This window comes from Sardina pilchardus, chromosome 17, assembly GCF_963854185.1.
Source record: "Sardina pilchardus chromosome 17, fSarPil1.1, whole genome shotgun sequence".
Classification (NCBI taxonomy): Eukaryota; Metazoa; Chordata; class Actinopteri; order Clupeiformes; family Clupeidae; genus Sardina; species Sardina pilchardus.
In genome coordinates, this window is record NC_085010.1 from 4342583 (window position 1) to 4365082 (window position 22500).

The 22500-nt window shown below is 46.6% G+C and overlaps 1 protein-coding gene across 1 annotated transcript in view; it reads left to right on the forward strand.

Annotated features, from left to right (window-relative positions):
- Nucleotides 1-22500, forward strand: part of usp54b (ubiquitin specific peptidase 54b) — a 54870-nt gene that overhangs the window by 1935 nt on the left and 30435 nt on the right. The window contains exons 2-4 of the mRNA XM_062518803.1: nt 13685-13777; nt 18764-18898; nt 22478-22500. The exon at nt 22478-22500 is cut by the window's right edge and continues 91 nt beyond it. Of these exons, the coding sequence (XP_062374787.1) occupies nt 13685-13777; nt 18764-18898; nt 22478-22500 (251 nt within the window). The remainder of the gene's footprint in view (nt 1-13684; nt 13778-18763; nt 18899-22477) is intronic.

Sequence of the window (22500 nt, forward strand, 5' to 3'; positions counted from 1 at the left end):
TGTGTGCGTGTGTGTGTGATTTTTTTTGCCAATTTGGCGGCCATTAGAGTTTTGACTGTAATTGACTTCTTGATCACCGTCATAAATACTAATTACCACCAATTGCAGTTAGACATCTACATTTATGATAAATCGAAGGACTTGGAACCAGCTAAGAAAACAACATACACCAGCCGCAAATCAGGGGTTGTTCTACCATACCAGCCATACCACCCCTAGTTATTTTTGGCAAAAGAGATCAGGTCTTCTAGAATAGAATAGATGAACCTTCCAGATTGATGACATGCAAACTATGGGATCTAACTGTGTAGCAGTAGTGCTCTAACTGTAGTCTGGTGCTTTAGTCATTACCAGTGGCAATGAAAAAAACATAGCACGATTCCTGTCACACGTGGCTCTGGTGTTTGAGTCATAACCAGTGGCAATGAAAAAAACATTGCAAGATTCCGGTCACGCACACACTTACTGTACAAGAGAATGGCATAAATACATTATGTGATAACGCAGTCTTTTACTAACTCCTTTTCACAATCTATTTCATAGTGCTGTCATAGCACTGTTTTCTCCTGCAGTGCCCTTGTGTTGCCCTTGACCATTGCCTGGTAAAAGACAGGCATTTAAGCTCTTTTAAAGGTCAGATTGGGGAGCAGTAGCTCTTTGTGAGTGGATGTGTCTCTCTGGCTGGCTCCTGCGTGTAATGTTTCCCTGGGCATCTTGGCCAGTCTAGTGGAGCTCCAGGCATCCGGGAGTGTGATGCCCGTTTTATTGCATGTACCCCCCGCCTCCTCCTCCTCCTCCTCCTCCTCCTCCTCCTCCCTCTAGTGCCTGCCTGCTCTTGATTACATTTGAACTCTTCCTCATGGCCTCTCTCAGTAGTCTTGGTACAGACACTGGGGCCACTCTCATCTCATGTTGTTCCTTAATGACCTATCTTGTACAATCTATTTCACTATCAATGGTATCAACTTTTGAATTAAGTTCCAGGCACACATCCTGATTGTTTTACACCAAGAACCACATTGGCAACAGACACATGCATTTTCACACACGCACACGCACACACACACACACACACACACACACACACACACACACACACACACACACACACACACAGACACAGAGAGAGAGAGAGAGAGAGAGAGAGAGCAAGAGAGAGAGAGAGACCCAGCTGTCTGCCTGAAGTAGTTGCGCTTGTTCCATGTGGTGCTAACCTAGGTTGCTGGTGTTTGTGGGGCAGTGGTGAAGTGTGTGTCGTGTCTCTCGCCCGCGGACTCCGCTACCGGCCTCTCCGGCAGCATGTCTGGCCATGAATATAACATGTCCTGTCTGCTAGCTGTCCTGGCTCCTGCTCCACTGTGCTTCACAAGCTCCCTCTCCGCCGCCTGCTTCCTCTCCTGTGCGGAGGCGTGGAAGAGACGAGGGAGTGCGGGAGAGAGGCCGTGAGGAAGAGGAGGAACGGAGAGGAGCTCTGAGAGGAGACCATGAATGTTTCATGTCCGAGGCTGTTTCTTGCAACAGGAGATGACTTGCTCTTTGAGAGCGTTTTCGGTTTAGACTTGTATGTATGCATTTAAATAGATTTAGAATCAATGTCTTCTCTGAGAGGCGTTTCAGCTGGAGGCCTCGTTTTTTGTGTTTTAACTGCCTGTCGCGCTTCAGCTGGACTACACACTGTTTAAACAGTGCAGTGGGTTCAGCCAGTTTATGAGATGCTTGCAGGACTTCCAGGGGCTGAGTCTTCTGCTTTAGATCCCGTTTAAAGGCTGCCCTGCCATGATTGGTCGTGCCCGCTGACTGACATCGCCAAGACTCGACTCCCTCCGTGCTCATTGCTATTCATATCTGCGCTGAGAGGCCTACAGCGCGAGGAGCTGAAATCTTTATTCTGGACTGGACTTCTGGGCTCCTTTGGCTTTGAACTTCTCTGGAAAGAGGTGGATGTGAATTGGACTTTCATGGTTTCCGTCGCCCTTCCGATATCCTCTCTAATGGACTGCATTGGGAGGAGAAGTGAACAGAGGAAGATGAGGAGAGATGGAGGGGTAGAGGGAGTTTGATGGTGGAGGCTGCACTGAGATAAGAGAAGCACTGAAGAAGATGGAGAGATGGGAGGAGGTGGAGTAAGAAGAATAAGAGGAGGTGCCATTTAAGGAGAAAAGAGGATTTGGAAGAAGATGAGAGAGAGAAGAGTGAAGAGGATGAGAAGAGGACTCCAAAGCAGGATCAGATGAGGAGATGGGGAGATGGGAGGAGCAGTTGGGACCAGAGAGATGGAGATGAAAGAAGGACTGTGAAGTTCCTAACAGTCCAAAGCAGCTGATGGCCCTGATAATGTCTGCAGAATTCCAGTCATTTCCTTCACGCCAGTGACAAGGGACTCCAGGATATTTACATCCGGATATTGCAGGGAGTTCTCGGGTCATGAGGAGGGTGTTCCTCTGGGAATCCTCTATTTCCTCACACTGTTTTCATTCCTCCACTTTCCTTCCTCCACTTCTTTCATTTGAACCACTCCTGTCTCAGTTCCTTCTTTATGGACTTACGGAAAATAAGCAAGCTTATCCAGCAACTCTGAAGGGATCTGCTGGCTTTACAACATCACTGGTAGACATGCTATCAATCATAATTCATTTCGTAATCTCCACCAGTGCACACTCTCTGGCGAGCTCCCTCCCTTCAGTAGTGATTATGGGAAGTCTCGCGTTGCATTAGGTCACAGTGGCATATGCTGACAAATACCAGCGCTGTAATGAGTTTTGCGGCGGAGGCTGGAGACTCATCTGGAGCTGCGCTGATAGATAGGCAATCGGGACGGGACACATGTTTCTCCCCAAGTCAGCCGCTTGACACGGCTGCCTCATTACCGCCAGGCCGGTCCGTTTGTTTGTTTTTTTCCCTCCTTTCTCTCGCCACCTTTTGTCTTTCATCAGCCGAGGCGATTTTCATGCGTGTGTTGCCTGCAGCTCTGTGCTCCGTGGAAGGGGATTAATATTTGTCATTAGGCTGGGAGCGCGCGAGTCCGTCTGTTCACACACGGTTCACATGTAAATAAACAGCCGTGTCCTTGACTGGCAACCACGCGACACACAGGCAATTATTGGCCTTCAGAACCCCGAGCCCCCTCCATCCCCAGCCATCGTCCACGTGGACCCTGTCCGTCGCTCCCTGGGCTTTCTGGGCTTCCCTTTCTTCATGATAGGCCTCCCACTCTCCCCGCGGCCCTCCCTCCCGGCCCGATCAAGTCCTGATTTTATGATAATTGCCACCGTTAAAGCCCCATTTCTCATCTGTCTGGTCTCGCCCCACCGGCGTCCGCCATCATTACGGAGAGACGTACCTGGAGATAGGGGGAGAAAGGAGGGAAATGAAAGGAGAGAGGGAGCAGGAAGCTAAGGGAGAGGTGTTTCATTTCCTCTTCGGCAGCATAATGACCAGTGGCCAGTCCTGAAACTGTCTGTGTGACACATCCAATGCCACACAGGTTTGCAGTAGGTTTTGGTTTACTCAGGCTGGTTTTATTTTTGCTTGTTTGTTTGTTACCAGACAATGGTTTCAGAACCCGTGAAGAAAACCATGCCACCATTTAAATACTATTAGATTACACATATACATTGACAACCATATCAAGGGTATTTTGATATAAAAGCTGGTGGTATACCAAGCACAGGGTCTTGACATTTGACGTCTTGGGCCTGTGCTTCATTACGCTAGGCCGTACTGTGTAGTCATGAGTAGAAGGTGCAGGTGTTTCTTGTTTTAAATACCTCAATGGCAACACAGGTTGTTCTCTGTGGCAACTGTACATTTTATTGCATATTTTAAACAATCTGGCCAATACATATGCAGAGGACCTTTCTCATATTAAAAAACGGAAAAGGAAGAACAGTCAAATATATTTTATGCTAATCCCAAGGAAATAAAAAAGAACTGGCCTCTGGCAAGTTCTGATGGATAAGGTGACGGAGACACCGGAGAGATTTGTAAGTGAATCACTTGATGGGCCCTTGATATTATTTGACATCTTTTTCAAAGGTTAATAGAAATTTCCGTATCTGTGTGAGTGTGTGGGTAGGTAAAAATGTGAGAGTGTGAATGTCCAGCGGTGTGTGTATCCCTGTGTGTGCATGCTTGTGCTACGTGTGTATACGTATACACAGTCATACATCACACATTAACTCAGACGATAGAGTGTGAAGAAAGGCATGAAATAGCAATAATAACACATTATCCAACAACACACAATCCAAATTTCATCACATTACCCAAATGACAACCTTATGATCACGAGTTAGCAGAACTCTACCAGCAGGGAAGAATTGCGGGGGGAGCTCATTTGACCTTGGGGAGATCTAAACAGAACCCTCTTTCCCCTTGTGAACGCCTCTCAAGCATATTTTGCTTCACCACTTTAGAGGGAATCACGGCACGTTGGATGCAATTTGGCGTGCTCCTGTGCGATACCAAATGATCTTTGAAAACCATGTCTACAGATATACCCGTGCAGCGGAGGAGATGAGACACCACACAAGGGAGGGTGCTGGTGGAGGGGTGGGAGGCACATTCTACTTAAGTCTTTAAACAGAAGCATGGCCAATAAGCTCAGTCGGAGCCCCGGCACACAGGCTTTCTCTCTTGAGTTGCCAGCTGGAAAACCTGTCCGTCATGGTCCAACACAACCAGACGTTTGGCATCGTCCGGGCGGCTCCCCTGGACGCCGGGAACCCACATCTTCAAAAGCCTGCATAGACGGCTTCACCCCATCTTGAACCGCTGCGAGCTAAAAGTAGAATCCTGTCTGCTGGTGGAGTGTTCTGTGGTCTTGAGTCTGTGTGTGCTCTCTCATGGGGATGCCATATTGACATTGTGTTTTATCCTGTGGTGGTATGGAGCTGCAGCCATTTCCTACCAGCCATGAACTCCTGACCATATCAAGATGAGTCATGAAGACTGAGGAGTTTGGTAAGACTCTTACTGTACAAAGCAAGGACAGTGTACTGTATGTGTGTGTGTGTGTGTGTGTGTGAGAAAGGGAGAGAGAGTGAGAGAGAGATTTCAATTCAGGCTTGTCAAAAGGAAACAGAGGGAACATGAGGGACAGAGAGGCAGTAAAAAATGTTCTACTTACTGTATGTCCATCAGGCTTAAAAAGATGAAATTGCAAAAACATAATCATGTGAACAGCTAACGGAGCTTCTGAAAGTGGAGCAAAAGAGGGACACGCACAACGCAAGAGCAGTCCAAGATCAAAAGCGCCAAAGCTAATACATGAAAGGCTAAAGCGCTCTGGGTTCATTTGTTTGTCCTTGCCTGCGTTCTGAAAACTTCCGGTCTCCCACTGTGCGAACACACAAACTTCATTTTTGATGTTTTGGTGTCAAGGGGCCGTGGAAGTACACATCCTTTAGTCTTTCACTTCCTAAACATAAACTCAAAGGCGCCTCTAAAGTTTTCACACTAAATTAGTTTGTACAGAGTGTTTGGTCTGAGAGTGGAGGATTGGGTCAGGAGCATGCTGGGATTGACTTGATGCCAATCCCAGGACCTCCTCTAATCTCGGGGTCATCGGGATTAGACTAACCGATGAAAGCGTGCCACTTATTTTCGTCATTGCTAGATAAACCATACACAGTATCAGATATGCCTTACTCCCTGTAATCTCTGAAATGCGATGAAATAACGCACAATAAAACGTTCATGTGAATTTTGGTTCTATGTCAGATGGAGTTTTACGGAGTAATGGCGTACTGATTTATTTCACCTGTGTTGCCGCAGAGGGCAAATAGGGACAGGCATTTAAAAGCGAGGTGTTAATGATTATAACCACTACCTGGCTCTCCAGCGCCACTTAATGCTTTAATGGCCCCGGTTTCAGCAAGTCCTAAAAAGATAATGAAAAGGAAAAGAAAAATGGACTTGGGGTTCAGTAGCTCCATGGTGTGAAGGTTTAATTTTTAGCCTTTAATCAACATTAAAAATACGTTAATTGGAGCTCCTGAAGGGGAGAAATTGATGATGTCCTCCACATGGGGAACCTGCCCTTAGTAGATATGAGTTTGGAATGATTAAAGGTGAAAGTTCTATGAAGAGACCATGGCTGTGTCTCAAACCGCCGACTTGCACACTTCACACATAGTTCAAGTATATAGTGCAGATATTGGGAGAATACTTACCATCGTACAGTACAGAAATAAACGCTCAGGGGCAGATGTACTAACGCTTTTGAGCCAACTTCAGGCGTATTTGTTTCGCAACGTGCGTATAAAAATATGGCGAGGTATGTACTAACAAGCCGTAATGAGGTGAAGGCACAGACTGCCTGTCGCGGGAGCTGAGAATGGCAAATTGCACTTTTCCATCTCATATATGCATATGGATTTATGGGAGTGTCAGATGATAGTAGGAGGTTTGTGTAAAAAGATAGGAGGAGAAGCGTAAAATGCGCCTAATTAGGCTATGTATTCCCCTGTATGTACTAAAACTGCCCGTGAAAGCGCACGTCTATTTTGTGCCTAAATATTTCCGCCTTTTCCGGTTTGCTGTTAAATGCATCTACTGTATAAGAGAATCATTCATAGACAACAAAATCGCTAATTAGACCACCAGTTTTGCGTCTTTGTACTACATCAAAAGCAACCTTAACTTTCGTTGGCCTTTCGAACGTCTACTTTCACTTTCACGCCATCCGCGTAAACTTTCCTACTTGTTAGATTTGATAAATATTCCATAGCCTACGTGCACAAGTAAGCCTAGTTTGAGTAGAACTACTGCTCTTCATTATCTTCCTGCTTGATGACATTAGGCTATGCATTGTATCATTTCATGATCGCTAAACGTTGGATTCCTTTTAATGTTGTCATCAGTTAACTTATTCAATTGCGTTTCTGATTGAAGTGTCGTTCAGTTGTTGTCCTTCGTTAATTGCGTTAGGGAGGCGGAGAACGGCGCAGATTACCCAACGAATTTCAGGATTGGTAAATAGGACGTAAACTGAAGTATCACAGCGTGTGCTTTCTACGTGTTGGCCTTGGCTCATACAACGTTACGATCGATAATCTACGTACATCTGGCCCTCAGTGTACTGAGACAGCCTGTGTCTGGGCTGAAACGAAGAACTGAGAGGCTCTGTGGAATCAGTTGTGGAACCCAATCAGAGACGTGCTACAGCAGACAGACATGCTACTAATTTAAGATGGGGATACGTCCCATATTTAAGAAAGAACATGTTTAATTGCTGCTTAATTGATGTTGTGTAACCGACCAGGCTCAGTTATCACAATTGTCTAGCTCTCTAAAGGATTACTAAGAAATACATCTGAGAAGATGTTCTCTCATATCAACATGCCAGCTAGACTCACTGATCAACAACCAAGATTTCACGGCTTGCTAAATTTATCTTGTAATTTTACATAGCAATTTTTTTTGAAGGACACTGTTATTTGCGAATGGCACAAGAATATATATGCCATGGCTGGCTTCCATGGTTGGAGGCCATTGGTGTTGTGATGAAAAGAAAGCCAAAGATAGAACAATAGGTATAGGGCCTGAAGGAGTATGAGCTTAATTAGAGCTGCACTCTGCTCGACTCCTACAAAATTAATCAAGTGCAGAAAGGCTCAATAGAGTGTCCGTCATGTTAATTACCAGGGTAACGGTAAAGGGGGGAGAGCGCAAGGGAGAGGGAGAGTATCACAGCCATGAGAGAAGAAAACACTGCAGTATTTAGCTGATGTTGCAGAGGTAGCAGATGCTTTGAGACCTCACTCACACGCCAGGGCGCTCTCTTTCTCCACCTCCTACATCTTGTATTTTTCTCACCGTCTCCCCTGCTTCCTCCTCCCCACTCCCCCTCCTCCCTCTCTCTGTCCCTCCTTCCCTCCCTCCCTCTATTTTTCTCAACCCCCCCCCCCTCTCTCTCTCTCTTCCTTAGTCTCTCCGTATCTATCTGTCTCCCCCCTCTCCCATCTCGATCTCTTGGTGCTCCATTTCTCATTCTGCTTTTTCTTGGGGTTTTTGTGCTGAATGATCACTTCCTGCAGCTCTGGACCACGGCCAGCCCTTTGGTCATTAATAGTGATTGACAGGACGCTCGCCGGTGTGCCCACTTCTCTTTTCAGTCTCAAGGCTGGGGAATTAAACGTTCGGCATCATTGTGTCAATGGCAGGACCGTACCATTTGCGTCACCCTTGTAAAGTCATTGAGCTCGCCCAGTCCTTGGTTGAGATGGTTACTGTTGTACTGCGATGTGAACGAATATGTGTTGGTATGTGCTTGTACGTATGAACTATTTCAGTAGGTATTATATATAGTTATGTCACTTTAGTATATGTGCGTCCCCCCTCCTTCCCTGAAGCCCGCAGTGGTGGCAGTTGATTGATGGGCCAGTGTTGTGGGCGGCAAGGTGCTTCTGTGTGCTCGTGTGTGGGAGCGCTGCTGATGTCAGCCTGAGTCCAATCCAGCGAGTGATGTACTGTTTCAAATAGAATCTCAATACATCCAATCTATAAAACACTTATACACCGTGGGCTCCATTTTGAGAAGGAGTCACACACTGTATGACAGTTACAGGAAGTGGCCTATGGGAGATACTGTATGTACTGTAATACCCCCGTCTCCAAACCCCAGGCTTATTAGCATCCCCCTGGTGGTCGTCCACTTTAAACACTCTGACACGCTCTCCTCTCCTCATGTACATATGTACAGTGAAGCTTAATGATGACATTAATTAATAGAAATATCAGATCAGCCAGCTTCAAGAGATTACTAGAGGGACTATTCTACCTTGTGTGGATCTTGTGGGGGCCAAGTGAATTGATCAGAAACTCAGAAAACACACTCCAGATATGTTTCTTCTTCATCATTTATTTTCTCTCCAGTAACAGGGGAAACAAAAGTTTCGGCCTTACGGCCTTCGTCAGTGTGTGTAATAATCCCTAACCTCTTCCAAGTCTTAAAAAGACAAGCTGTCTGAATTGGTGATACCTGTAACCTATCTACAACATGGAACAGGATCAACGAGCGCTCCGGCATGTCGGGCCTCGCAGGTGATCAGTCGGAGCGCTTGGTGTCTCCATTGTTCGCAACATAATCAATAATATTCGCAAATTAATTGCAAGTTATCAACTTTAGAAGACGCTCTACTGAGGTGAGGAGGTGTGTGAGAGCAGCAGAGCTCCAGCTACCTCAGCCCAGCCCTGCTCCTCTACCGTACCACACATAACCGGAGGCCGCACACCTCCCCTCACACCTCCCTTCCCAGCTCCCGCTCCACCTCTCCCTCCACCTGGCCTCCCTTCTTCCCTCCCTCCCTTCCTCCTGTCCCGAGCTGACTTCGGCAGGGGAGCCGATTCATCACAAATCATTAAAATAGAGGAAGACAGAGAGAAAAAGCGAGCAAGTCTTCGCCAGCATCGTGGTGCAGTCTTTCATCCTCCCCTCTTCGCTTCTTCTTTTTTTCTCTCCTTCCCCCTCACTCTCACTTTGCTACACTCAGCTTTTTTTTTATCTCGCAAAAAACTTGTGCCTTTCCCCCTGCGGAAAACTTTACCGGGAAAGCCTTCATGTGAAGTTTGCGAACGGGAGCCGCGGAGCGCTAACTGTGAGGGAAGAGTCGAAGTTTAGCGCCATCGCGCTAACTGAAGGAGGCTGTTAGCTTTTAGCAGTGTCACAGAAAAAGGGAAGTGTGAGGTCAGTGGAATAACACTGTGAGGGCTTCAGCAGTTTGTAGAGTGATGATGAAGAGCTTACTGCTGCTGCTGAACCAGAGGGTTTGAGCTGGACATGTGGCAGCATGGAGACAGAAGGCTGGGAGGGTCAGAAGAATCATTCGAGGTCGTCAGCATAGAACTGGGAAAAGGGGTCAGACAACACGCTGCTCTCCACTGGTCAATATATTTTCATAGTGCATTAGGCAGGGAACAGCGTTGTCTCTGTTACATCATCCCAATCCCCCCCCACACGTTAATACCCATGGTGCCCTCTCACTGTCGGCACTCTGCTGGAGCTCAGAAGCCAGCCGAGCGCAGGGACGGGCTTGGGACGATTAGCGCTCTTGTCCTGGTGCTGGGAGGGAAAGGTAACGTTAGGAGAGCGTTGGGATTGGGTTCAGTGAGCTGGAGGTCAGTGATGAAGAGTGAGATGGAGGCAGTCTTTTTGAGCGGAGAAATTAGATGAATTGTTTGTTGCCCTGTTTAGATGAGCAGTAATGCTTCATGCTCTCAGCATGGGCTTTAGAGGCAACAGAATGGTATCACCATTCTCACTTCGAGTGACTTCTTGCCTGCAAAGGAAATTTGAAGTTTGTCTTTACAAGTTCAGGAATTTCTGATTGAATACTGATTGAGTTAGCACCTACTGTAGGCAACTGTAGTGAAATCTGAACAGTGATCTGGATGATTTCTCTCACGTGTATTATCCCCAGTCATCTCCATGTCCAGGACATGCATGACATTATTTGTAGCAGAAAGCTCCTGCCAGACACAGCCAGGATTTGCCACAGACGAATGGGGAAAGATGCCATATGTGGATGAAAACACCATAGGCCTCAGTTAACCCCTTCAGCTCCACACTGTCTGCCATAAGCCCCGCAGGTCACGAACAGGCCTCCGCAGGCCTATTAGGACCCAGTTTATAATGCAGAGGAGTAGGTCATCTGGCCAAGCAACAAGCCTGTTGGTGAGCGAGCGAGTGAATGAATGTGTGTGAGAACGAGAGGCTTCAGGTTTTTATTATGCAGGCTGTTTTGACAAGGGATAATCTGTGGCTGTAACCTGACTCTGGGGAAGGCCTGGGAGAGGTGGGGGGTTGGCTGGGGGAAAAGAGAGGGAGAGAGAGATGTATTATGTAACTCTCTCTCTCCCTGTATTAAGCTCAGACGGGATAGAAGCAGGCTTTGCTCCTGATAGCTGATGCAGGCGCTGGTGTATGAGTTATGAAACAGTGTTGTGTTGTGTACCCATTCTCCCCCTCTTCAGTGCCACCTCTGCCCTCTCCCTGAGTGTCTGTCCTCATTGTGTTGTGCATGTAACACAGGTGCATCTCAAACACGCGGCTCGTGCATGTCGACTGGCCTTACAGTAGGCTTTTGCGGTAGTAATCTTCCACGTAGAGGAATGGGTTTGTATGGATAGGAAACTAGCAGATGCATTTTTAATGTGTTGGGAGTTACGAGCATCAGCATAAATGCATGCAGCAGAGCAACAGCTCTTCTACTTTGCACTCAAGATGAATAGTGGCAGTCCAGCCAAGGAACAATTGCAGGGCTTTTCTCTCTCTCTCTTTCTCTCTCTCTCTCTCTCTCTCTCTCTCTCTCTCTCTTTCTCTCTCTCTCTCTCTCTCTCTATCTCTCTCTGTCTTCCTCTAGAATCTCTCTACGTCAGCATCCTCACGTCTCCTATCACATACATGCGATGGCAGAGTAAAGCATAATCCGCAACATATATTACCATGCATTAAAGTGGGCTCGTTTACTTGTGCAAAGATAAACAAATTCAAAAGCTGGCCCACAAGGACATGCACAGAGTGTAAAGTGCGTATTCTCGTAACTGTGTCTCATATAGTGGGGGGATGTAAACTGGTATACAGTTGGAGCGGAACACGTGAGAGTAGCCCTGCGCTCTCTCACACATTTCCAGTATGGAAGACGTCACTGTCCTCCAGCTTTGCTGCAGCACTCGTTCTCTCTCTCACGCTTTCTCTCTCTCTCTCCCTCTCTCTCTCTCTCTGGCACACTCTCTGTCTTTCTCACGCTCCCTTTTCCCTCCCTCTCTCTTTCTCTCCCCCTCTCCAGCACACAGACTCTCTCCTTGACTCTCATTCTTGTCTCATCTCTCTACCTCTCCACATCATTTCTCTCTTTTTTATCTCCGGTCCCCCCTTGTTCTTTCTTTCCCTCATTTTTCCCTTTCCTTCTTTCATTCTTTTCTTTCTTTCCTTTCTTGTTTTTCATTCTTTCGGTCTTTCCCTTTCATCCCCCCCGTGGGCTTCCTATGATCCCGTGCCTGGAGTGGGTTGCTCTGATTTTCTGGTCTGCTGAGGGGATTAAGAGGAGGTGCTGTCTCTGGCTGCCGAGTCGTGCCGAACAGAGGAGAGGAGAGGAGAGGAGAGGGCTGGGGGGAGCATCTGGGCTGAGGTGGTGCTGAGGAGAGGAGAGGACCGCAGGACAGCTGGACCAGTGCTGCTTCCCCACACACACACACACACACACACACACACACACACACACACACACATAGACACATAGACGTTCTTCAGGGAGCGCTGCAGGAACTCAGGCTGCTACTGCTGAAGGGCTAACTGTTCCTGGGGGTGAGTGAGTGAGTGAGCGAACGAGTTAGTGAACGATTGGGGGAAGTGGGTGAGGGAGTTTGTTTCAATGACTGGGTGAATAAGTTTGTTTTTGAATGTGAGAAGAACTGTCGTTTTTGAGAGTTGAAAGGAAATTGTTGTCTTGTTTTGGGTTGTGTGTCGTAAGTGTAAAGCTGGAACTTGTATTATTTGGTTTGTATTTACTTGTATGTGCTGAAGTTAAAACCCAAGCCTGGCTTTTCTGAGACATTGCTCTGCCATAGCTTAGCTCTGGACCATTAGGCTGTAGCTGTGTAGCCCGTCCTGTGAGCTATAACTGTTAAATGGAGCGCTAAGTATTTCATTATAGCCTGTGATGAATGGGAGCTCCTTGAGTGTATTTCTTTGGTTTTGTTTATGCATTCTTGTTTGTGTTAAGATATTGTTTGTGAACTTAGACGTCATGCTTTTACAATGCGCTACGTGTGATCTGTGACGTCTAGTCACTTTTAACTTTATTGGCCTACACAAACAGAATTGAGTGAATTTCTGAGAGGAAAAATCCTCCTTGCTGTTCATGACTTACATGAAGCGTAGTGTTCTTTGCTCACATGGGTCCTGATAAGAGTGGAGATAGTTCAACCCACCATCACTGTCCTCCATTATTTATGACCACAGATAGTCTGATGTCTCTGCTATTGTTCTCAGCTGACGGACTCTGATGCTGATGCATTTAGCCTCAGTGTGAACGATGGTAATTGCCTGTGAGCGTTGGGTTATCTTGGCTTTAGCTGCTTGGTAAGCCCAGGCCGATGCCTCCACGGAGTCTCCCATTCCACCTGACAGGTCTCTGTGAACGCCAGTGTTTGTGGACGTGGCTCCTCTGCAATGAGCTGACTGTTGCCATGATTTGATTTACATCCGTGCACTGACACTCTATTCTTCTGTTCACTATAAACTAACATTTTACAAGCACTGATATGCTCATATAGACAAGCATCATTTTCATTTAAGCATCATATAAAATCTATTCTCTATAGGTCCTGAAAGAGCTTTATTTAATAATGATATGGTTAGCACAATGACTTTACTTTACTTTTATAAAATGAATTTTGAAAGGAAATGATGGCTGTTATCTACTTGTAATAAGCCGATGGAATTTATAAGCATACAGTATAAATATTTTTTTGTGAATTCATTTTTACCATAATATGTTGCATATATGAGTTTCACCAACTGAAAATAAGCTGTATAACCTTCACTCTCCAGCCTGTCAGCCAAGGATTCACTTGAGACACCTTTGGACAGTAGTTCGTTTTACCCTGTAAAAAGCATAGAAATGTTTACTCTTGCTCATTTGGAAACCTTACCTGTGAATATGTCTGCCCTGACCCTCAGGTCCTCTGGCACCTGGACATCTTCAGAAGAAGCTTCCGGCAGCTGACCACCCACAAGTGCATGGAGGACTCTTGCATCTTCTGCGCTCTTAAGGTGAGAGCCGTGCGGTCACTGCGGAGATCTCTGACAGGAGCAGGCTAATAATGGCCCTCACACAGTGGGGGGTTTTCTCTTGACTCCTCTTGTGTAGGAGTGTGTGGAAGACTTCCAGTACTGAAGCCAGACTCATGGTGCAGTAGGTGCATTGCAGTTTGTTGTTTCTGTACAATCTGACCTTGTCAGTCATTTAACTGAAGAAAACTGAAGGGAGTAGAAGTGATGTTGGTGTGGTGTTTTCCAGAGACAGTTCATAGTGTGTGCGTGTGTGTGCGTGTGTGTATTTTTGGTGAACCTTTTCGTGTGTCGGGCTAGATTATGCCACTCTCATAAAATCGGAGGAAATTTATGGCCATCTTCTTCCGTCGTCGTGATTCAATTTAACCACTATCAGTAAGACGGCAGTACTTTGATATACAGCTACTCAAATATATTGGGATTTCAATAAATTGTTTTGCTTGCATTAACGACAGCCAGTCTTCGGGGGGAGGAAACCAGGTGGTAATGTTTAAAAAGTGATTCGCTTTATTTTGTTATTAAATTTAACAGAATCGACGACTAAAGAAATCCACAGTGTCATAGTGGTCTGTGACTGGAATCTAGCGAAGTGAGTCTGGCCTCCATTGGCCCTTACTGGCCCCTAGCCTGTGTGTGTGTGTGTGTGTGTGTGTGTGTGTGTGTAATATGGGTGAGGTGTGTGTGCTGTGGTGATTTAGGTGTGCTGCTTGTCGGTGGCGTGTGATGGAGTGTGTCCTGAGCGGTGCTGAGCCAGCAGCCAGCAGACACGGGGTCACAGCACTGGTGTTAGGAGGTCAGGGGTCACATGTGGACTGACCTGCTCTCCAGCTGTCATGATATACGTTACAAGCACATGTCCGTCAGCACTGCACGCGTGTGCAAATGCGCAATCACAGGACACACACACACACACACACACTAAAATGCATGCTCGCATACACACACACACACACACACACACACACACACACACACACACTCTCTCTGTGTGTGACCACTATAACACAGTAAGCATGGCCCTAGCAATGTCGAGCTTCCATTTTAATACGGTGGAAACAAGATGGTAGAGCTGACTCTTGTGTGTGCGTGCATGTGTGTAGCTGCTGTACAGTATGTGCTCCTGTTGGTGGGCTGTGGGACGTCCGTGCAGGAGAGGTGTTTTGGGGGGGGGGGTGAGCACATGCTGTTCTCAGCGGCCTCGGCTGGACATGCACTCAATCAGCCGACACTCACCGGCCGCTTAAACCCACAGACACACAAGGAGAAATGCATCCATGGCTGCTAGGCTCTCTTTGTTTCTCTGCCTCCCAATCCTGTGGGGAAAAAAAGCGATTTGTATTTCTATCTGATATGTGTGTGGAGTGTTTACAGTAATCCTATGGATGTGGGAGGTGAAGATGGAGAGGGATTAGCAGCGCTAGACAGATCAGGTGTGTGGGGTCTGGAGGCTGCGTGCTGTCCTAGTGACGCAGGGGTCAGGACGCGGAGGCCAAGAGAGAGAGAGGGGGAGATGGGCAGCTTAAGAGCACAGAGCAGAGAGAGTCAACACCAGCACCTGACCCACCACACAAGGGCCGTCGCTAATGGTGACATCAGTGAGGACTACAGCATTGAGATGACGCTGATTTATTCAGCTTGTTTTGGCTCGAATAAAAATAAGTGCTAACTTTTATAGCATATCTTAAACGTCCAAAGTGATCACCTTTGAAATTAAGTGAAGATGAGTTCTTAAGTGCAAAATAACCTCCCGACTCCTGTATTTGGGAAGTTTGGAGAGTTTGTTGTGGACTTTGTTCTGTGATGTTGTTTGGTGCATTTAAGATGCACTCTTAGTTCTTTTTACACAAGAGGCGCGGCTCTTTACTCATTAAATGAACATGTTGAGCTTAGAGTTAGTAGACCTCTCTTGCGACTACCACGCTTGAATAAACACTGTATTATTTTACAGTCTCTTTAGATATGCCTAAACATTGACATGTTATTGTTGTCAGTGTCTGACAATATTTGTTTGTGGAGTTTACTGTCTTGTCCTTTGTATTTTATTGTGCAAGAAGATAAGTTTATTGTGTTGTCAGAGATGCGTAATTGTGATGAATGTCTTTTACTGTGTTGTCAGTTGTGTCAGATTGCGTTAGGCTGGTGTTATTGTTGAGACTTTTTTATAGTGTGTGTTTATGTCTGCGTTTACTGTATCAGTACCTCAGTGACAAATGAATCCTTCGTCCCACAGGGTCAAACCAGCGCTCTAAGCTGCCTAACTATGGATTTGTATTCACCTCTGTGGGTATATGGCCCCTTGTGTGGATAATACATTATGTCTGAGAGTTTGTATACACGTCTATGCTATGACATATCTGTATATGTGCCTATATGTGTCAAGTTCATATGCCTTGAACTACCTTGGTATACATTTTTCTGTGTGTGTGTGTGTATGTGTGTGTCAGTGTGCGTGCACATTGGTTGTGTATTCTTTGTGTGTACTTCTTAGCTACTAAGGTCTTTCTTGTCTGTGTGTGTGTGCGCGCGCTTGAGTGTCTTTGTGTGTGTGTGCGTGCGTGCGTGCGTGCGTGCGTGCGTGCGTGCGTGCGTGCGTGCGTGTGTGCGTGAGTGCGTGCGTGCGTGCGTGCGTGTGTGTGTGTGTGTGTGTGTGTGTGTGTGAGGGAGCTGCCAGTGCCCTTGTGAGCTGAAACAACAGTGCAGTGCTGGCTGTGTGCTGATGATGGCCAGGCACTCATGTCTTTGTGTCGAGGTTAATGTCTCATTTCACAGGCAATGCCTCAGGGTCTGCAGCTGATGGGAGAGATCCTGGCAGACCTGTGTGTGTGTGTGTGTGTGTGTGTGTGTGTGTGTGTGTGTCTGTGTGTGTGTGTGCGTGCGTGCGTGCGCGCATTTGTGGCGTTGTGCCCTTGTCTTCGTGCTCTCTGAGTGGCTGCGTCTTAGAAATGTGGACCTACCTGCACCTGTTTAGAGTGAAGGCAGGAGAGAGAGGAATTGGAGTGAAGGCATGGAAGGGTAGAAAAGAAGAGAGGAGGAAAGAGTTCTTCAAAGGACAGAAGGAGTGAAAAGTGCACATTTAGCTGGGCTATAGGTGAGCTGGAAGTTGGAGCGCACTTAAAAGCAAGGGAACAAGGAGTCTCTTGCTGGTTCAGACACACACACATAGATGTGTGTGTGTGTGTATGTGTGTGTGTGTGTGTGTGTGTGTGTGTGTGTGTGTGTGAACCACAGTGAGTTTAGACAGGGGTGTGTGATTCCACGTGATTATTCAGGGGAACAATGCCGCAGAAAAAAAAGAAAGAAGAATAATGTTTTCCTTCGTCCAGTCGCTCCCTCAGTGGGATAGCTCAACTCCCCTTTTGCCCTCCCTCCCTGTTTCTCCCTCTCCCCCTCTTCCTTTCTCTCCCCCTCCCTCCCTGTATCCCCCTCTCCCTCCCTCCTTCTCCCCTCTCCCATCTCTGCTCCCTCCATCCCGGCTCTCCTTGGCGCAGTGCTGCAGTCACCACTACCACTGCATTACCTGACCAGCCTTCAGCAGCTCACCAACACTACAACACTACACTGTGCCACACTAGTCTGTGTGTATCTACACACACACACACACACACACACACACACACACACACACACACACACACACACACACACACACTGTGTGACCACTACAACACAGTAAGCATGGCCCTAGCAATATCGCAGCTTGAGCTTCTATTTTAATACGGTGGAAACACTAATAGAATGCACTGTTTGTCTTCAGTGTCCTATAAAGATCTATTAGATGAACTGAAGGACTGTTTGTGTAGTTTCAAATGAGCTATGTAGCGACATGTACAAAGCAGATCTGTGTGGATTTGGGTAGAAAGGGACCCAAATTGGCCTCCTGCTGTGGGGGTGTTTCTCAGGTATCTACTGATATGCTACAGGATGCCGATTAATTCGGGAGAAATATTTATGTCTGAATACAACTGCTATTCAGAATTCAATGATTCTGTTGAATCATTTTTTTGCTTGCACCTAGACCGTTGCAATGTACCAAAACGAGCTGTAGTTACTGTAGGAATTTTGATGTCCTCCGAATGTGTATTAGACCAATTTTGTCTTCATTCGAGACGATAATGGTGGAGGACGGTTCACAACATCTGCTGTGCCGTTCACAATGAAACTTCACAATGAAGCTTTTTGTCATGAAAATAGTGACGCAAAAGTGTGACAGGCATTGAGATGCGGAGACTATTGGAGGTATTGGGCAGAAAATCACCTGGATTCCTGTGCAATCTCAGCTACTCTTAAGTCAGTACTTACTCTTGGAGTCTCCTAGGATGGGAACAGGACACTACAGCTGTGGAATGGGTTGATCTGTCTTGAATGTGCAGAATCGTAGTGTAGATGCTTCCACTGTTAACACATGTTTATCCTCATGAAGAATGAGATTAGAACCTTATATATATTGAAACCTTCACTGCTCCTTTTCTTTGTTCCTGTTCTACTTATTGTTTAGTTAAATGTTCTGATGCAGTGATTATAGTTGCTGTTCCATGCTTATATTCGGAACCCCCCAGACACTGTATGGTCAGTTTCTCATCTCTTATCAGTAGAGGCAATTAGGAATATGATAAAAGTTTTTGCTTAGTTTTATTTCTTTGAAGTATTATATTCAAATTAGACATTTTATCTGTCTAGTTCAGTTTAGGGATTGGCTTTCATGTATTGTCTTTTTTTTCCAAATTCAGTGTGGATGTGTGTTCAAAGCATAAAGTATATCCATGACATCCATGATATCCATGATAAAGTATATCCATGAGTGCTAGTAACACTCTAGATATTCTCTTCCCAAGCTTTGGGAGTGATTTTTTAGCATCAGAAAAATATCCTCCTACTGTACCATAAAGCATGTGTGTGTTGTGTGTGATGTGTGAAAGTCCTGTGTGTGGGCCCTGTTTGACAGGTGTTGTGCTTGTGTGGTTGCAGAGCATCTTTGCTCAGTTCCAGTTCAGCAGTGAGAAGGTGCTGCCGTCGGACGCCCTGCGCAGCGCTCTGGCCAAGACCTTCCAGGACAAACAGCGCTTCCAGCTCGGCATCATGGACGACGCCGCAGAGTGCTTTGTAAGTAGTTTTCTCCTCTCTTCTCTTCTCTTCTCTTCTCTTCTCTTCTCTTCTCTCTTCTCGTCTCTTCTCTTCTCCTCTTTTCTCTTCTCTCTTCTCCTCTCTTCTGTTCTCTTCTCTTCTTTTGTTGAGATCATTAACATTCCTGTCACTTACTACAGCCCCAGGTGATGGCTATGTAAAGGTATCCACACACACACACACACACACACACACACACACACACACACACACACACACACACAGAACTGGTAAATCTTATTGAAGTGCTTGTTCTTGGAGCTTGTTTGTTGACATTGTTTTGGTCTTTAGGATGTTTGCGGTTGTTTTTTTAACAGCTCCTGGAGACATGCCTGTAACTCTTCTATTCACTCATCTAATCCTGGAGGTGATTGTTGGGGTCTGTGTGATTGAAGGCCATAGATTCCCTTTATCTCTCATTTATTCTGTTAGAGGACACACTGTGTAAACATCAATAGCGGTAATTGCTTTTAAGCAAATAAACAGCGGAAAGATCCGTCACTGGGGCAAAGCTGAGTTGTCAGAATTGTGTGCATGTGTGTGCGTGTGTGCGTGTGCATGCGTGCGTGCGTGTGTGCGTGTGCGTGTGCGTGCGTGTGTGCGTGTGTGCGTGCGACAGGGAGAGAGAAACGGAGCGGGACAAAGGCAAAGAGCAAAAGTTGGCATGTCAGAGAGAGAAGTGTGAAAGTGTGTGTTACAGGAAAAGAGGTGTGTGTATGAGAGAGAGAGAGAGAGAGAGAGAGAGAGGGAGAGGGAAAGAGATCTCATCTAGTGAGTGCTCCTCTTTAAGGGTTCATTTATATGCAGTCAGTAATGTGGATGTAAGGAGTTTTAACATATAGATTTATCAAACGCACGGAAGCCAGTGGTGAGGGGGGGCGCGAGCGGAATCTAATTAAGACTCTATTCGCACAGATTGTTTTGTTCCCGGGCTCGATGTTGCTGAACACTTCCATTAGCGTTCCGTAAACAGTTTAAAGGCTGCTGACTGGAGCGGTGGTCAGGTCCGGGACAGCGCACTGGCCTGCACAGGCTATCCATAATGGCAGAATTATTAATGGCACAAGGTGTGGCTGCAGTCGCAATAGGAACTAAGAGTCATTTGGATGCATAGATGCAAGTGTTTTTAGGCAAGCCAAGTGTTTGACATTGAGCCCAGAGGAGCTGGCTTTGTTATGCGTGCTCTGTTTGAGTGTGACGTGTGTGCTAGCGAGTGAAGGGTGTAAATCAGATGGAGTCGTGAGTTTTTCCCTCAGTTTGCTCAGAGGTTTGTGGAGATGTTTGCACGAGTTTGTCTTTCGGTGCGAGTCAATGAATCATCCCAGATAATGTGCTGAGTTCTGAACAGCGTTCCGAACATCTGCCCATTCATTCCGAGTGCAGTAGGACATCGTTTTTCACCGAGCCAAAGCCTTTTTCTGGGTCAGCTCGTTGCTCATTCCGCAGACGGAGACGGAGAGGGATTGTTTTACAGTCAGGAGAATCAGTCACGCTAGCATGTTGTGTCCATGATCCTTTGTTCTCTCCTCTTCCTCACTACCTGCTGTTAGGTGGACGTTACCACGGATGCGTTTGGAGGCAGTTTACTTTGAGAATCAAGTGTGTGTGTGTGTGTGTCTGTGCATGTGTGCAAGATGTCAAACTGTGGAAACGGAACTCACCGAAAGAATGCGGTTGCAGTAAGAGTACACACACAGACACACACACACACACACACACACACACACACACACACACACAGCGGGGCGTCAGCTGGAATTGGCGGCGTGCCTATTTTGTTATGACAGATTCTAGCGGGGCTCTTTCATCATCCGTTGCTTATCTGGTGCTCCCCCACTCAGGTGTGTCAGTGATTAGTGCTGGCGCTGTAATTGCTGTAGAGGATGCCTCGGCCCAACACCAGCATGGGGGGCGATAAGGCCCAGACGGAGATGGAGGAGCCCGGGACGGGAGGAGGGATCAGGGAGCTAATGGCCTCTGGTCTCCTGGAGCTTTGGGTGCTGTCTGTCTGTCTGGAGGGTTTACCTGTAGATCATCTACATATGATCAGACAATAGTCATTTCCTGTGTATTTGTAAGGTCAAACCGGCTTCATAGCTTTTTAGTTAAAGGAATAGTTCGGAATTTTGGACATAGGACCTCATTTCCAACTTTGCCGAGGTGATATAGGTCGGTGGAGACAATTTTTATCGCGTTTAACCCCTTCTTTAAGTTGCAGTGTTCCCCTTTGCTAAACTGGTTCTGAGCTAACGCATTTCAACGGTAACTTCCAAAACAGTCTTACTCACTCCACAGCACACCCGAGACAAGTAAATTAAAACGTCAGACTATCGATGTACATGTCCGTGTTGATAGAATAATTTTAGAAATAAAACTAACCTTGCAACTCAATGATTTATTACATTTTGAGGGACTAGTTTCTCAATATCAATCCGCTACTGCCATACAGGGAACAAATTAGGCTAGTGCAATGCGATGCAAGGTTCTAACATTGTTCTATCAACACAGACATGTGCATCGATAGTCTGACGTTATAATTTATTTGTTTCGGGTGTTCTGTGGAGTGGATTAAGACTGTTTTCAGTGGCAGGCTGGATGTTACCGTTAACTTGCATTATCTCGGCACCAGATTAGCAACAAATGAACGCTGCAATTTAAGGAAGCGCAGAAATTCACTGAAAATGGTCTCCACCGACCTATATCACCCCGACTAAGTTGGAAATAAGGTCCTATGTCCAAAATTCTGAACTATTCCTTTAAAGGAATAGTTGTGATCAAGAGAGAGAGAGCGCAGGGTAGAGCTGAGATGGGAGGAAACAGGTGGAGGTGTATAGATACGGGCATGTGGGTGGAGAACAGTTAGGAGGGTGGAGCACTCCTCCGCTGGTGTGTGTGTTTTTGCGGGAGGGGAAAGTGCTGGCGTTTTGCGGGTGGGAAGAGAACAAAGGAGCCGGCCGGGTCTCTGGTGAGCGCGGCGCTCCAACACAGAGGAGGAGATGTGTAATCAGCGCACCAGCGCTCAACGCTGGAGAGGAGGTGATGAATGTTAGCGCTCGCTCTCCATGCTACTCCCTCTCTCCCTCCTTCCCTCTCTCTCCCTCTCTCTCTCTCTCTCTCTCCCTCTCTCCCTCCCTCCCTCTCTCCTCTTTCTCTCTCTCTCTGCTTCCCTCTCTTCCTGTCTTCCTCTGCCAGCCGGCGAGGCTTCTCTCCCTGAGTCGGGCCCCAGAAGCTTGATCGATTGATTTTAAATTTGTTCAGCCAGAGAATCAAACGGACTCTTCTGAAATATAGATGTGTTCTTTTTGCCTTGATCAGATTACCGTCAAGCGGGCGCTGACAGTGAAAAATGAGTAAACGGCGTGGGCAACACAAATTGCTTCAAACACACACAGACCACATACACATGGACACACACAGACACACATGCTAGCACACACACATGTCTTTTTGCCTTTCACACATACCTATGCGCACCCACACCCACACCCACACACACACACACACACACACACACCACCCACAGGAGAAGTAACAGGCGGTTCCCTGTTGGATTTGTAGGAGAATCTTCTGATGAGAATCCA